General features: G+C 40.1%; 1 protein-coding gene across 1 annotated transcript; it reads right to left on the reverse strand.

Annotated features, from left to right (window-relative positions):
• Positions 1–1,305: 1,305 nt before the first annotated feature.
• Positions 1,306–17,441, reverse strand: LOC109864524 (putative ferric-chelate reductase 1). Its single transcript, XM_020452367.2, has 15 exons — positions 17,075–17,441; positions 16,740–16,873; positions 8,276–8,373; positions 7,455–7,584; positions 6,112–6,306; positions 5,706–5,807; positions 5,382–5,526; positions 4,939–5,046; positions 4,671–4,786; positions 4,163–4,249; positions 3,888–3,979; positions 3,713–3,771; positions 3,428–3,565; positions 3,106–3,131; positions 1,306–2,978 (listed from the first exon to the last, which is right to left on the reverse strand). Exons 1-15 carry the CDS (start codon positions 17,265–17,267, stop codon positions 2,889–2,891), a joined length of 1,713 nt encoding a protein of 570 aa, XP_020307956.1. The 5' UTR covers positions 17,268–17,441; the 3' UTR covers positions 1,306–2,888.
• Positions 17,442–17,829: the final 388 nt, after the last annotated feature.

The following is a 17,829-nucleotide window of genomic DNA, read 5'->3' on the forward strand; positions in this document are numbered from 1 at the left end:
AAGAACAGCTAAAATATGCAAAGAGAAACGACAGTCCATCATTACTTTATGACAAATGTCAATCAAGTGGACGGCCAAGAAGAAGCACGAAGCTGAAAAGTTACCACCGTTTCATTAGAACTATAACTCTCACCAGATGTATATCTCACTTTCCCCACTTTTTGGGGGGGCATTTTCTAAAAGTATTGTCTGGCAACAGTCAGTAAACAAAAGCGTCCTGTAACTAATGGCTTCTTAACATACTGTAAGTACTCAGTTCGAACAGGCACGCTCCGGAATGCTATCAAGGCTGAAGGAGTAGGCTAGTTCAATTGACTTTTCTAATTTTCGGCGATGTATCCCACTTCTTGAGTGTTAAATATTTTTTTATAAAAGGCATTTGGTATGAGTCAATGAGAGAAGTGAGAAATTCTTCCTTAGTTGTTAATTATCTCGAAATATAAAGGCACAACCTAGAGTCGAGCCAATGTCTTAAGTAGATGGACATGTTATGACTCCAACCTCTGAAAGTGACAAACTAATTTTAAAAATGTTCATCAAAAACAACTTTATATCGAAGGAGTGCCTTTGATTTGTCAGTCTGCACATGCACAGTTCGCACAAGAAGACCGTTAGACCCGATGGCGTGTTTCTGCGCATGAGCTTAGCTAGCCAACGTCGCCATGACATCGACTACAAGTGTGATCTAGTCTTTCTATTGGAGAAGCAGTTTCTGCCTATCTTCATACTGACCTGTGTTTGATATTAGTTTGACACTTTTTTCAAACATAAAAAAAGAAGAAAATGTACTACTTATGAATGAAGATAGCCTCAAAAAGCACAGCAGCCCACCCAAAGATAAGGCCTCTTTCAATCTCTATGATTGACAGCCTTGCACTTTTCTTAAATAATTCTCTATTTCTTTTAAAATAAGTTGCTTGTTTTGCAGTTCACTTGTCTGTGCAACCAAGTTTGGGTGTCAAAAATGTTGTACCATTTTATTTTACTAAATTAAATGGTAAACTTAAGCTTTAAAAAATGCAACGTTGACAATCCAATAAATTGTCGAGACAAATGTATATATATATTTAATTTCAATTTATTTGAAGAAAAGTGCAAGGGTGCCAATAATCACTGTAAGATTATAATAGCAATGTAAATAAATTCATAATTTGTACGGATTTTGTTGTACATATTTTGTGCAATCACTTTATTTTAAATGTCATGCAATATAATGATAATGGTGTGACAGAGTATAAAAACACAACTTTGCCATCCAGTGTTTTTGTGTCATGATTCTCACAGCAAAATTCTTTAAAGTAACTGTCCAGTGAAAATCTTGTTTTATTTTTTATTATCACATTTTTAAAGCTCATAGTCTGTTGGCTAACACCCAAATAATGTTGACTTAATTTCCCGGTAGGACCTTTTTAATTCTATGAGCAATACATTTTGCCAATATTTTAGCACAGTGGGGTGACTCCCATTTTTTTTTAAAGAGACTGGCTCTTTGTATTGCCCCCATGGCTCCTGCTTCAGTAGGAGAGATTTTGTGTGTCTGATAGTTTGCCATTTATATATGAGTAATTAAAACATGACAGTAATTGATCTGTCAGTAGTTCATAAAAAGCCCATCTCAATTGGAATGCCGTCGAGGCAAGGCGTTTTCCGCATCTGAAAGTAATCAATAGTTAGTCCTGTGTAATTAGGCCTTCACATGATCATTTTGTATAGCAGATAGTTTAACATGATTTTGGGGGAAACGTACAGTACCAGTCAAGAGTTTGGACACACCTACTCATTCAAGGGTTTTTCTTTATTTTTACTTTTTTCTACATTATAGAATAGTGAAGACATCAAAACAATGAAATAACACATTCTGGAATCATGTAGTAACCAAAAAACTGCTAAACCAATCAAAATAAATGTTATATTTAAGATTCTTGAAAGTAGCCATTCTTTGCCTTGATGACAGCTTTGCACACTCTTGGCTTTCTCTCAACCAACTTCATGAGGAATGCTTTTCCAACAGTCTTGAAGGCATATGCTGAGCATTTGTCATCAAGGCAAAGGGTGGCTACTTTGAATAATCTCAAATATAAAATAACCCTTTTTTGGTTACTACATAGTTCAACATGTGTTATTTCATAGTTTTGATGTCTTCACTATTATTATACAAGGTACAAAATAGTAGAAATAAAGAGTAGGTGTGTCCAAACTTTTGACTGGTACTGTATATCACAAAACTCATCAAATGAGGTTGGAGAACCTTCCTCATTCAGAATCTCCTTTGGTGTGAAGGATTTCTCCATCGTTTGTAACTTTTTCTGTAGGTTCTTTTTGGTCGGGTTTCTATATTGAATTTGCTCTGGTAATTTAATTTTTTAACCCGGTCTTTCATGAATAAATTCCTCCTTTTGTTAAGTGTCTAGATTATTCAGTGATTATGAAGTACATTCAACACCATTGTGTCATGTTAAATGTTCTATTTCTGTTGGAATTCTCTTCTCTGTTGACCGATACCATTTTTGGGATGACAATTGAATTCAATGGCCCCTAAAGGTACATTTAAAAGCATCCAGTACAATAATTGTGTCCCCTGAACCTGTATTGTGCAAGAAAGTCTGTTAAGAATTCCTTACATTTTGTTAAGAAAGTAGTGTCAGTCAATAAACCCTGGTTACATTTCCAATATGCCCGTCCTCGTGGAAAGTCTGTCATAGTTATATGGAGGGATACTGTATAAATTGACAATCTGATCACATTCGATCCTCAATCAATGGACAGTTACTTTAAAACATTTGACAACAAACAAATATACAATTATTTAAAATATACTGTACATTGAGCTATATTAAAGATTTACTGTATCACAACATTCCAATCTCAGTCCATTGCTCAGCAGATCTTCATGATGAGCCAATTCCAACAAGTAGTGCCACCAAAAAGGCTATATTTCCAAGGAAAAACAAGACCAGCAGTACCAACTCCAAGCTTGTCTGGGGGAGAAATGAAAAGTCAAGTACAGCCATGGCAGACAAAATAGTTGTTAAGAATGAGTCACTAATTCACAGAGACAACAAGTACATTTAAATGTGTGGGATTAAATGGTAGGATTCAGCGTACCGATTCAGAAGCACTCTCTGTATGATCTAGAAGAACAACCAAAGTTATATTGAAGTATTTGAAAAGAAAGTAGAAACCTGCACACTTCTCTTGCTTGTATCACTTTGTTTATTCAAGCTTACGTGTCGGCCTCTTGTCCTTCGTCAGAGCGTTTGACGTAGTCCAAGAGGCCGACAAAAGTTATATATGGCAGATCCACAATATGAGGTTATTCAATAATATAGGGGGGCTATATATCATCAACCTGCATTTAACAATATTATAGGGGGGCTATATATCATCAACCTGCATTTATTCGATATCATTATGTATTTGATCTCACCATTGCGCTTCCAGCGCATGTGGAATTCTAGCAGGATGTACATCGTTGCCTCCCATCCAACAAACCCACCCATCACCTTCAGAAGCCAACTATCCTCAGAGGTGCTAAAATACGACAGCCCAGTGAAGATGGCTGCCACTGGAAGATAATGTCAACACAATTACTAACATGGTAGTAGTGCAACAGCAAACATGTTTGACAGATATTGGCTGAGAAGATTACGGTACTTTGTACTATGCTAATAAAATCCAACAAAAAAACAATGTCATAATCACAGTTCCTTACCAGCTAAACCTTTTATTGCCACTGCATTCAAAGCATGCGACCAATTGAATAAGAATCGCCTGTGAAAAAACAACAACACAAATATAATACATTAACTTGAGAAAACAAGCCACTTTTGGATTTACATACACTTGAGCAAACTGACATACACTAGGTATGAGTCTGGATCCCTTACAAATGATGATGAGGTCCACATCGGAACATGGCACCGATTGGCTGGAAGAAGGCCAGGATCATAACGATGCAGCCCAACACAGGATGGACTCCCTATAAACACAGATGGGCTCCCTATAAACACACTGGGCTCATAAACTGTCTCTCGTAACTATTTCAATTATCTGAGCCTTTCATAATGGAGTAGGTTTTATAAAACTGTAGACGGCACAGCATTTGTCAGATAGGTTTGTTTCAAATAACAATCGGCGCGCAGTAAAGGTTTATGATACATACCCCACTCCAGCCTCCAACTTCTGAGAAGGCCAAAATGAAGGCAATGATGGTGGCGGCAACAGTGAGTGTCATAAGAAACACGTGCACCTGAGGAACATGCAAGCCAAGAGTACAGATTATGTGGCATTATTATTTAGTACTAAAAACATTCCACCTAATAAAGTCATCTAGACGTGCTAATGTTTATGTTCATATTCTTATATTTGTTTCTTTGTGGTTGCATTGTCGAGAAGGAACCTGTAAGTCAGCATTTTGTTGGACAGTGTATACCATGTGTATCCCGTACATACGACTAATAAAACTTGAAACTAGAAACGTGACGGACATCAGTCTGCTTGCTTAATTAACAGCATAGCTTCCTCGCAAACACAAGTGACCGCCTGCTTGACACACTCTCCCAGTCTATCTATATGTAGAAAAGGCACCAATTCGATAGCAGTGAAAACATTTCAAGTACAATCAAATGTTGCTACACTAACATATTAGGGACAGTATTATAGAAACTCACCAGAAACCAAACATCTTTCCCAAAATAATGTTTCCCCTTGGCCACACCTTTCAGATACCTGGCTATGATCATTCCCAAACTACCCGTGGTCATCCACGCTATCAACATCAGGGAACCTGAAGCACAACAGGATAATAAATCAATCATCCATAATCAATACACACATCTTTAAGCTTGTATATGTAGTTACAATCAGTGTATTACCCTATAACAATTTGATTGAGGCAATGCATGCAAACTCATCTCACTAAGGAAACGGCAACCTTACCATGTGCTTTAATAATAGGTGGCTCTTTTCCACTTGTAACAACTTGAGGACTTGAAATGTCCACTTTAGTGTCACTGATGAAGGTGCCAGTATGAGTGCCGATTATCCCTGTCAAAGTTAACCGAAAAGTGAAATACAATAAGAGAAATAGAATAAACTGATATTATGAAACATATTACTGCTAGACTAAAGCAGACTGCTTTCTTCATCGGTACCAGGCCCACAACATTAGAATCCTTATTCGATAACAGGGCCCGTATTCATACAATATCTCAGAGTAGCAGTGCTGATTTAAGATCCCGTCTTCCATGTCCATGTAATGTCACTCATTATTATCTAAAGATCTCATAGCACTATGTAAATAAAATGACAGAGGGATACAACCACTTCCTCTGTACCAGTACTGGTGCTACTATGCTGTAAACTTTTGGCTCATACTATACCATTATTGGAGGGCCCGTGAACTATCATGAGATAGTAGAGGGAACTGGATCCTCCGGATCGCTGAGTTGAAATGGGGTTCCTAGTCGTGAAGGAACAGCTAATGATACTATTATTCACTGAGGATTTAACATCAGAAACATTTCCCTAGAAAAGGACAAACAAGAGACATTTGAGTCATTACCGATTGTTTTGTGATTCATTATAGCATCAGGGTTGGGGGTACATTCCATTTCAAATCAGTCATATCAAAACTTTAATTCCAGTCCATATTCCAATGGCGATCATCCTTTTAGCTTTTAATGCGTCATAATAATAGCAAGTACCAGAGGAAGTATCTCTGGTGTCTTCCTTCCTGTTGAAAAGGCGTGTTGCAATTGGATGAGTCCGCCACTGTCCCGTCCACAAATATAGATGTCATCATTTCCCTGATGTGATGCAGAGGAAAACAGATTATGAGAGGAACACAATCAACCCTGCCATAGGCCACTTGAATGTGCAGGGTACAATAAACAAAAATGCATGAAAGAAAAATAGCACACTGTTGAATGCTCCTGCAGTTGATTGGCTGCCTTCCACCTGCCCTCATGCAAACCTTCTTCATCGCTTTAAAAATAAACTTGTTCACCGTCTTCATTTGAAGTGAAAGTATCTGGACGAGTGCCTCAAAATTTGAATAAGCATATTGAAATGCAGGATGTGCATGCACTACTTCTGAAAAGGCTACATTACCATCCTCTGGTCATCTGAGAAGCCAATGGCGATGTAACCATCTGAAGGGCCGGTCATCTCCAACTGGATGGCTGTGTCACCGAGAGAGGTCATAGCAGACAGGAAGTAACAGTCGGGGCTGACCCCAGGGTCACAGTTCAGAGGTTGGCTGAAACAGACCTTAGTGCTGTCGCATCCAGTGCTGGAGTTGGAAACCTATTACAAACATATTCAATGTTATTGTAAAGCACTTATGTAATTGTGTGTGAAAATAAATGTTATTGTCTGATTGAAAATGTAATATGATAATATTGTCAGAGAGTGAGTGGCAGGTAGCCTAGCGGTTAAGAGTGTTGGGCCAGTAACTGAAAGGTTGCCAGTTCGAATCCCCGACAAGGTGAAAAATCTGTTGATCTGCCTTTGAGCAAGGCACTTAACCCTAATTTCTCCAGGGTCGCAATCAATGATCCCACTCTCAGGGGGAGTTGGGATAAGCAAAAAACACATTTCCATTTCACACCTCACACTCGTACAGGTTACCCACTCGTACTTGTACATACAGCGAAACAGGACAAATATAAGCACCCCCTATTTGACCTTTTGAGAGACTATCACTTACACTTGTGATACATTGTTAAGACAAGTTTATGTTTTAAATAAAACACATTTGTACTATTATCTATTACCATAAGTACTAAGGATTTCAATGGAAATACTAGGTGCGTCTACATGCACACTAATAATTTGATATTAAACTGATCAGTAGGCCGAGTATGGCATTAGTCATGAAACCACATTATTCTGCTTATCTTAAATCGGCGTTCATTCTAAGTAAGCATATGCCGAGTAAAACATCTGGTTTTCTGAGCAACCTTTCTAAATATTTGGTACACTCTTAGAAAAAAGGGTTCCAAAAGGGTTCTGCGGCTGTCCCCGTAGGAGTAACCTTTTAGGTTCCAGGTAGAACCCTTTTTAGTTCCAGGTAGAACTCTTTTGCGTTCTATGTAGAACCCTCTGTGGAAAATGTAAACACCTTAATCGTAGTTCCAGCGGTGTATTTGATCTGTGCATGTACTAAAACCAGCAGTGCAAGCCTCCCTCTTTTGCATGAGTGAAGGGAGTTAAAAATGTCAGAACTCAGAATCAAGTAGACTTCCCAAAAATAACATGGTAGCTGTGGTAGAACGTTTATTTTGATTGGCAATGTTCTGCATTTATCAAAGTCCCATCAGTAGCCTTAGATTTCGTGTGCATGTAAACAAGATTATTACTGTTATTATTATTATTATTGTTTTAATCAAACTATTATATTAATCTGAATATTCACAATAATCATATTATTGTGTGCATGTAATCATACTCACTTCTGAGGATGAGGAGGCAGTAGAGGTAACGGATGTGCTGCTAGCTGGGGGTGCAGCAGTGATGTTGTATGTGACTGGAGAACTTCTCACTCCAACCCAGAAGGTGGAGTAATCTTTTACAAAGGAGGCACTGTAAAAATGGCACGGCAGAACAAATAATAAAACAATGTAATAACATTAAGGGACAGAATTTCCATTTAAAGTGCGTTTTAGTCAAGAACTAGGCTTAATCTGTGTCCAGGAAACTGGGCCCCATGGTATAAGAAGTGTAAGAATATTCTAAGATAAATATACAATGCAGAGGAATAGAGGTCAAGAGGGAATTAACAATCAATGGAAATTGTTGTTTTTCTGTATTAGGGAATTAATGATCAATGGAAATAGTTGTTTCTTTGTAAAGGGGAACTGAAGATAAATGGGTCAGGGATACAGGAGGAATTTCAGTCTGGGACTCATAGCTACATGTGGCAAGGTCTCATTGGTCCAAATTGTCTATACATTGAGCCTGAAACAGGATACTTGGATTTTGGCCTTTGGCCCAGTTTTACTGCAAGGAATTCTAATTGGTCAACCACAGGCTAGGCTTGGGTATAAACTACATCCTGTCTCGTTGTTCAGCGGAGAAACATTGAGGACAGGGAAGAATAAACATCTGCCATCTACTTTCGAGCATAACAACTAGGATTTGTTCTCTTTCAATAAATATATTTTTCTCCCCCTGATTTGCTTTGGGGTCTGTGTTATCGAAGAATAACAACAACTGCTAACAGAAGTGAAAATTCTGGTTCAGGAGCTAGTCAGATACTGGATGGGTGAATCACCTGAATTGGATGGAGTTGAGGTTTCCTGATGTGGGGGCCCTCCATATTCCCTGGATGGAGGATTTAGGTGAATTTGATGTGTGAGAAATTGCAGAATTCTGAGAATAGAAAAAAAAAGGATCCATGAAGATTTATTCAGATGCAGCAGGGTGATTCCATGCCAGGAATTCCCAAAAATGATCTGGCAATTCTCGCATAGAAACTTCATTGGGAGGAGGGATGTTTGGATTGTTTAGATTGATGTGGAAAAAAACTATTTTATCTATTTTAGAATAAGTATGTAACGTAACAAAATGTGGAAAAAGTCAAGGGGGCTGAATACTTTCTGAATGCACTGTATACATGCCTCCTGTAAGACCCTATGATCTGTGAACCATGTCATGATACTCCTTATAGTGTGCTGTAAAATATGGAGTATGTCTAGATTCTGAAATACAAAAATTAACATAAATGTATTCAACATTAAAAATATTCATATGAATATCACAAAAGACACACGTCTACAAAGACAGCAGAGCACGCTCTCACTTTCCAAGAGGCAATCACATAGCAGGCTCAACTTCCCTGGTTGCCATACATGCCATAAATTGGCAAGTTAAACCATGGGAATGATCCATAAATATGGAATTATTTACAGTTTTGTTGTTTTCAGTAAAAAAAACTGCTTGCCTGACTTCTCAGTTTACTTGCCCCAGGAAATAGGGGAACCCTTAAGGTCACTACAACAAACCAGGTTTCTGAGTTTTACCTGGTTGCCATCAGGAAGAAAAAAAAAAAATGTTAGCACAGCTGAAAACTGTTGTTCTGATTAAAGAAGCAATAAAACTGGCCTTCTTTAGACTAGTTGAGTATCTGGAGCATCAGCATTTGTGGGTTCGATTACAGGCTCAAAATGGCCAGAAACAAATAACTTTCTTCTGAAACTCGTCAGTCTATTCTTGTTCTGAGAAATGAAGGCTATTCCATGCGAGAAATTGCCAAGAAACTGAAGATCTCATACAACGATGTGTACTGCTCCCTTCACAGAACAGCGTAAACTAGCTCTAACCAGAATGGAAAGAGGAGTAGGAGGCCCCAGTGCACAACTGAGCAAGAGGACAAGTACATTAGAATGTCTAGTTTGAGAAACAGATGCCTCACAAGTCCTCAACTGGCAGCTTCATTAAATAGCTTTTTCAAACAGAAATTTGCATCCTGTAGCTCTAAAGTCCATGGAGAACAATAGCATCTCCTCACAGCTGCCCACTGCACTGAGGCTAGATAACACTGTCACAACTGATAAAATCCAGGATAATCGAGAATTTCAATAAGCATTTCTCTACGGCTGGCCATGCTTTTCTCCTGGCTACACCAACCCCGGCCAACAGCTCCACACCCTCCGCAGCTACTTGCCCAAGCCTCCCCAGTTCTCCTTCACCCAAATCCATATAGCAGATGTTCTGAAAGAGCTGCAAAACCTGGACCCGTACAAATCAGCTGGGCTAGACAATCTGGACCCTCTCTTTCTAAAATTATCCGCCGCCATTGTTGCAACCCCTATTACCAGTCTGTTCAACCTCTCTTTCGTATCGTCCATGATCCCTAAAGATTGGAAAGCTAACGGGGTCATCCCCCTCTTCAAAGGGGGTGACACTCCAAACTGTTATAGACCTATTTCCATCCTGCCCTGCCTTTCTAAAGTCTTTGAAAGCCAAGTTAATAAACAGATCACTGACCATTTCGAATCCCACCGTACCTTCTCCGCTGTGCAATCCGGTTTCCCAGCTGGTCATGGGTGCACTTCAGCCACGCTCAAGGTACTAAATGATATCATAACCGCCATCGATAAAAGATTGTACTGTGCAGCAGTCTTCATCGATCTGGCCAAGGCTTTCGACTCTGTCAATCACCGTATTCTTATCGGCAGACTCAACAGCCTTGGTTTCTCAAATGACTGCCTCGTCTGGTTCACCAACTACTTCTCAGACAGAGTTCAGTGTGTCAAATCGGAGGGCCTGTTGTCCGGACCTCTGGCAGTCTCTATGGGGGTACCACAGGGATCAATTTTCTGGCCGACTCTTTTCTCTGTATATATCAACGATGTTGCTCTTCCTGTGGGTGATTCCCTGATCCACCTCTATGCAGACGACACCATTCTGTATACATCTGGCCCTTCTTTGGACACTGTGTTAACAAACCTCCAAACGAGCTTCAATGACATACAACACTCCTTCTGTGGTCTCTAACTGCTCTTAAACGCTAGTAAAACTAAATGCATGCTTTTCAACTGTTCGCTGCCCGCACCCACCCGCCCGATTAGCATCACTACTCTGGACGGTTCTGACTTAGAATATCTGGACAACTACAAATACCTAGGTGTCTGGCTAGACTGTAAACTCTCCTTCCACACTCATATTAAACATCTCCAATCCAAAATTAAATCTAGAATCGGCTTTCTATTCCGCAACAAAGCCTCCTTCACTCACGCCGCCAAACATACCCTAGTAAAACTGACCTCGACTTCCAATCCTCAACTTCAGCGATGTCATTTACAAAATAGCCTCCAACACTCTACTCAGCAAACTGGATGCAGTCTACCACAGTGCCATCCGTTTTGTCACCATAGCCCCATATACTACCCACCACTTCGACCTATATGCTCTAATCGTCTGGCCCTCGCTACATATTCGTCACCAGACCAACTGGCTCCAGGTCATCTGTAAGTCTTTGCTAGGTAAAGCTCCGCCTCATCTCAGCTCACTGGTCACGATAACAACACCCACCCATAGCACGCGCTCCAGTAGGTATATTTCACTGGTCATCCCCAAAGCCAACACCTCCTTTGGCCGCGTTTCCTTCCAGACTTATATTTCCCTCACGAACGTTAAACATCAGCTATCCGAGCAGCTAACCGTTCGCTGCAGCTGTACATAGCCCATCTGTAAATAGCCCATCCAATCTACATACCTCATCCCCATATTGTTTTTATTTACTTTCTGCTGTTTTGCACACCAATATTTCTACTTGCACATCATCTGCACATCTATCACTCCAGTGTTAATTTGCTAAATTGTAATTACTTGCTACTCTGGCCCATTTATTGCCTTACCTCCCCACAGCATTTGCACCCAATGTATATAGACTTTTTTTTAATTATTGCGTTATTGACTGTATGCTTGTTTATTCCATGTGTAACTCTGTGTTGTTGTTTGTGTCTCACTGCTTTGCTTTATCTTGGCCAGGTCGCAGTTGTAAATGAGAACTTACCTGGTTAAATAAAGGTGAAATAAATGAAATAAATAACTAGTACCCGCAAAACACCAGTCTCAACATCAACAGTGAAGAGGCGACTCCAGGATGCTGGCCTTCTAATCCTTCTAGGATTTGAGAAAAAATTGTAACCACATTCAAATATTACCCTTGTCATTGTGTAATCCTGTGAACCCCATTCAATTCTGCTTGCAGCTATATATTTTTTTGCACCTCTACTCACGTTGGTTGAGCGCTATCCACTTCTTTCCATTATCAATATTCCTTTTCAGACACTAGTAAACTATAGCGTAATCAAATTTAAGTTATTTCCCTTGGAAAGATATTTGCCACATGATTCTCAGCCAATGCAAAGACAGCATACTCTATTTAATTGAGACCACACATATAGCCTACTGTAGGCACACTTGATCTCAAATGTCCAATTACGAGAGGAGAGGTAGGCTACTGAAACTTGAAGCAGCGAATTCTGAGTGTGTGAATAATGCGACAGAGCTGCTTTTAAAGGTGCTACACATAGAATTCCACAGAATGTCTCCCCTATGTGGAAGCTAGGTGAATTTCAACAGCAATAAACTGCATTCAAAACAAATTTCCGCCCTCACCCTCATCCCATTTCCCCATAACATGGCGGAGCCTTGCTCTTGAGCCTTTATTTTCGGTTTTGGTCCACCAGCTTCTAACAGCTGTAAAACTATATATAGATGGTACAACGATTCACATAAACTGAAATTGAGTGAACAGTGTAGAATTTTAGCGACCAGGAAACAACAGAGGGATTTCTAACATTCGCCGCTTGATCCGATTTCCTCTTGATAACAGCTTTCCCATATTAACAGATGCCGCTCTGGAGGGAGATATCAATAGATGAATATCACAGCCACAAAGTCAAAACAGCTTTCCCATTTTAACAGATGCCGCTCTGGAGGGAGATATCAATAGATGAATATCACAGCCACAAAGTCAAACAGCTTTCCCATTTTAACAGATGCCGCTCTGGAGGGAGATATCAATAGATGAATATCACAGCCACAAAGTCAAAACAGCTTTCCCATTTTAACAGATGCCGCTCTGGAGGGAGATACAGTGCCTTGCGAAAGTATTCGGCCCCCTTGAACTTTGCGACCTTTTGCCACATTTCAGGCTTCAAACATAAAGATATAAAACTGTATTTTTTGTGAAGAATCAACAACAAGTGGGACACAATCATGAAGTGGAACGACATTTATTGGATATTTCAAACTTTTTTAACAAATCAAAAACTGAAAAATTGGGCGTGCAAAATTATTCAGCCCCTTTACTTTCAGTGCAGCAAACTCTCTCCAGAAGTTCAGTGAGGATCTCTGAATGATCCAATGTTGACCTAAATGACTAATGATGATAAATACAATCCACCTGTGTGTAATCAAGTCTCCGTATAAATGCACCTGCACTGTGATAGTCTCAGAGGTCCGTTAAAAGCGCAGAGAGCATCATGAAGAACCAGGAACACACCAGGCAGGTCCGAGATACTGTTGTGAAGAAGTTTAAAGCCGGATTTGGATACAAAAAGATTTCCCAAGCTTTAAACATCCCAAGGAGCACTGTGCAAGCGATAATATTGAAATGGAAGGAGTATCAGAACACTGCAAATCTACCAAGACCTGGCCGTCCCTCTAAAATTTCAGCTCATACAAGGAGAAGACTGATCAGAGATGCAGCCAAGAGGCCCATGATCACTCTGGATGAACTGCAGAGATCTACAGCTGAGGTGGGAGACTTTGTCCATAGGACAACAATCAGTCGTATATTGCACAAATCTGGCCTTTATGGAAGAGTGGCAAGAAGAAAGCCATTTCTTAAAGATATCCATAAAAAGTGTCGTTTAAAGTTTGCCACAAGCCACCTGGGAGACACACCAAACATGTGGAAGAAGGTGCTCTGGTCAGATGAAACCAAAATTGAACTTTTTGGCAACAATGCAAAACGTTATGTTTGGCGTAAAAGCAACACAGCTCATCACCATGAACACACCATCCCCACTGTCAAACATGGTGGTGGCAGCATCATTGTTTGGGCCTGCTTTTCTTCAGCAGAGACAGGGAAGATGGTTAAAATTGATGGGAAGATGGATGGAGCTAAATACAGGACCATTCTGGAAGAAAACCTGATGGAGTCTGCAAAAGACCTGAGACTGGGACGGAGATTTGTCTTCCAACAAGACAATGATCCAAAACATAAAGCAAAATCTACAATGGAATGGTTCAAAAATAAACATATCCAGGTGTTAGAATGGCCAAGTCAAAGTCCAGACCTGAATCCAATCGAGAATCTGTGGAAAGAACTGAAAACTGCTGTTCACAAATGCTCTCCATCCAACCTCACTGAGCTCGAACTGTTTTGCAAGGAGGAATGGGAAAAAATGTCAGTCTCTCGATGTGCAAAACTGATAGAGACATACCCCAAGCGACTTACAGCTGTAATCGCAGCAAAAGGTGGCGCTACAAAGTATTAACTTAAGGGGGCTGAATAATTTTGCACGCCCAATTTTTCAGTTTTTGATTTGTTAAAAAAGTTTGAAATATCCAATAAATGTCGTTCCACTTCATGATTGTGTCCCACTTGTTGTTGATTCTTCACAAAAAAATACAGTTTTATATCTTTATGTTTGAAACCTGAAATGTGGCAAAAGGTCGCAAAGTTCAAGGGGGCCGAATACTTTCGCAAGGCACTGTATCAATAGATGAATATCACAGCCAATTATAACACTGGTGGGTGGGTAATACTGTGAAACACTATCATTCCACTATTACTGCAGATATATTATGGACATTTTCTGAAATGACAATGCAAAAGTTCAACAAAAAATCCTGTGTAGCAGCTTTAATACAGAAGGTAGACCTAGGCTAACGCATTCAAAGCAGAAATGATGGCCGCTACCAAATCATCTGCGGGACAAAAATAGTTTTGAACAGTCCATGGAGGTTTATTTCATGTTTTTGTGTTACTTATACAAGCACTAAAATGTTTTGGCTGCAAAATGCTACGAATGGCCCTGCTAATCCACACAGACAAACTAATCCCACCTACCCTGCTCTGTTTTCAGCTACGTTAGCAGCAATGTGGGTCCATTCAGTCACTGTTTGTATGGTTTAAATAAGGCTCAGACAAGCGAGTGCCTTTTATTGTACTTATCTATGTTTTGGATAAGCGCTCTGTCTGTTGTTTCTATTTTGTCTCCATTCTCTGTAGTTTCCAGGTATGCTAAGAAAGGGACCCAAACCAGACACGGTAGAAAACGCGATACATCCCACTCCCTCATTTTTTTCTGATCGGAGCAGGGCCACTCTGGCCTACGAAAGCCTTGTTCACACTGCAGGTCTTAATCCTCAAATCTTTTCAATACATTTTTTTCATTTAGAAATACTGAGTCCCAAACAGCAAGTTACAAGTGACCAAATCTACATCTGCAATGCTTGCAGTTTGGGGTTTTAGGTTGTATTTCTGTATAGCACGTTGTGACATCGGCTTTAAAAAGGGCTTTATAAATACATGTGATTGATTGAAATCGTATTTGTGTGTGTTCAGACAGCAGTCATTTGCTGACATGGCTATGCTATTTGTCATAGTAATGACAGGTGTGTGTGCAGTGGTGAAGGATGATAGGGTGGTGGTGCTCATCACTCAGAAGTTGTGTAGTAAGCTAAGGTGACAACAATGCCTGCAATGGGCATTTCCCAGTTGCTTTGAATATTCAAAACCATAGTGTAAAGAACACTTTGAAAGCCTCAAATGATAAAATCCTCCAACTTTCAAAACAAGTAGTCAACTAGCTAGCCTGGTAGCTAGCCAGGTAGCTAGCCAGGTAGCTAGCCAGGTAGCTAGCCAGGTAGCTAGCCAGGTAGCTAGCACATTCACTCATTTGTTTGAAAACAATTAACAAGCTAGTTAGCTACCACGTATTCTTGGCATAACAGTCAACATATGTAGCTTGCAAGCCACAAGGTGTGCTAAATAAGTCTAAAAACCACCTGAGGGCAAATTAATCAGATTTGACCATTCAAACATAAATCGCATGGCCAAGAATCAGATTTGTATCTGACCTACGAAAGTGGTTTGAAATGTGGCTTGAAACATCCTGTTCCATGTGCTTTTTGGCTGTTCAGACTGAAGGAAACGAACAGATTCAAATCGGATATGCCACTTTTTTTTATTTGAGTCACTTCGAACTGCCAATGTGAAGAAGACTTTATTGCCCCGGCCCTACGAAGTGCAAGACATCTCATTGGCAATGTATTTCTGGTCAGGTGAGGCAGGGACAATAAGTAGACCAGAGCCAGCTGTTCCCTCTTATGTGAGCACGCTAGATATTATCGAGGAACCCTAAGCTCTCACAGGATAGCATGCTCACGGGAGATGGGGATCACCCACTTACACAGACAGGACATTTTGTTTTTTTACAATGGTAAACAGCTTGACTGAACTATCCTCATTTAGCCACCCTTTTTGGCCGAACCACGTCAATCGGGTTGACTTGTAGTGCGTCTCGGAATGTGCGAGCATGTGAAGGCGCATTTTGGAACACACAATTTGAGTAATGGTGTTCGGTAAAAATGATATAATAATTGTTGTGTTGATCTTAGAGAAGCTGATTGGAAATGTACATTTATGATAATTAATTATATGATTATCTGTGAACCTTTTAAAAGTTTTCAGTAGAGCCTTATGACCTACTCTACCCAACAGGGTAGCAGGAGGACCCATGCAGGAACAGGGAATAATTGATCTGTTTTTGTAGAGTGTTTTCTTCTGTCTCATAAACACATGTATAAGATCTAAACAACCATTACTGTTTCAATGTTATATGCAGGGGTGCAGCTTTCACTGGGGACATGTGTCTCTCCCCCCCCCCACACATTTTTGCCCCCCCCCACACACACACACAGTTTTATCATTGAAATGTGATACAAAATGAGGCAACGGTGTGCTTTAGGACCATGTGGACGCCTCTGAGCGGTTTGTTTGGAGTGTTTATCCAACTGGATAAACATAATAATATATATTTTTTAAATGATGTTCCCCCCCCACTTCTAAAATCAAATTTGCACCTCGGGTTATATGTAATACTGTAGCTCTCATAACATAACAGAAAAGCAGGCTATAGGTCAGGTAGTAATAGATAGGTGGGAATAAACAGAATTAAATGGATTTATACAGTCTATGGTTATAGACTCACAGGTAGTCCGTTGCAGGTGAGTGGCTGGGCCTCTCCACTTGTTACAGTGAAGGATCCCAGAGGACTGCTTCCTCCAACCTCTCTGGCTTGTAACATAAACCCAGTGAATGGAGTGGAAGCTGCCAGGAGCTTGACTGTAAACAAAGGTGTTTAGTTGATTTAAACACCACCACAGAAAATGGAGACCGTTATTAATTGAATATCTACTTTCCAGAGATATCTACCCATAACAGCCAAACCATAGATATATTAATAAAACATATAGGCCTAGCGGCGAGTGTTCAATATATCTACAATATATCTACAGTAATAGAGAAAACTACATGATGTCTCACCTATGATTTCATCGCCCTCCTTAAAGCTGAACCGGTCAGTGGTGACAGAGAATGGAGCGGGGCTTTGCTGTGCGCCTTTTTTGTGTTGCGGTGTCATATTGTCACACGCCCCAGTCACCTTTCCGGAGCTGTAGCACCTCACGGCCCGCAGAACACACGCTAATAACACAATGATAAATATGTATCGATCCATTGAGATTAAATGATTAAAAATGAAAAGTAACTGTAAAAATAGACTACTGTTGGAGATAGTAGCCTACCGATTCGGGCAAATAGTGAAGTTTAGGTGAGGGGCAGAATTTGTATTGATGTGCCTTGTGGGTGGAGAGTAGACAAGTCTCGACAGGTTATGCTGCGTTCATAACCAGGTGGGATGGTGGAAATGACCAAGTGTGACGTCGTAAAACTAGTTCAATGCGTTTACTCCTTGATAGAATGCTGATTGGCTAATGGCCAAGTTGGCCAACAAGCTCCATCAACCATAAACTAAAATTACACATATTATGCTTGAAAACAAATGATAGTGTTCAAAAACCATATTAATAGATTGTTTTTAAGAAATAGTGTCTTGTTGTTGCATTTAACTGCCGAAAATGCTGTTATCGAGGTAATTTCCTTGACGTCAGAGGTCAGCATGTAGGAGAAGTCGGAGCTCAGGTATGATAGATGAGTTTCCCTCTAGTAATTACCAGTTAGAGGGGCATTCAAGTGGATTTTCAGTCGTATGTGGTAAATACCACCTTCCCACTGGGTTA

This window comes from Oncorhynchus kisutch, linkage group LG19 (genome assembly GCF_002021735.2).
Source record: "Oncorhynchus kisutch isolate 150728-3 linkage group LG19, Okis_V2, whole genome shotgun sequence".
Classification (NCBI taxonomy): Eukaryota; Metazoa; Chordata; class Actinopteri; order Salmoniformes; family Salmonidae; genus Oncorhynchus; species Oncorhynchus kisutch.

Bases quoted from the DNA above. Each gene is read 5' to 3' on its own strand.
- LOC109864524 (XM_020452367.2), bottom strand. From the start codon at position 17,267: ATGGATCGATACATATTTATCATTGTGTTATTAGCGTGTGTTCTGCGG. The intron at 16,874-17,074 runs GTGAGACATCAT...CTTTGTTTACAG, and splicing joins GGAGGGCGATGAAATCATAG to TCAAGCTCCTGGCAGCTTCC. The intron at 3,980-4,162 runs GTATGTATCATA...CTGTGTTTATAG, and splicing joins AAGTTGGAGGCTGGAGTGGG to GGAGTCCATCCTGTGTTGGG.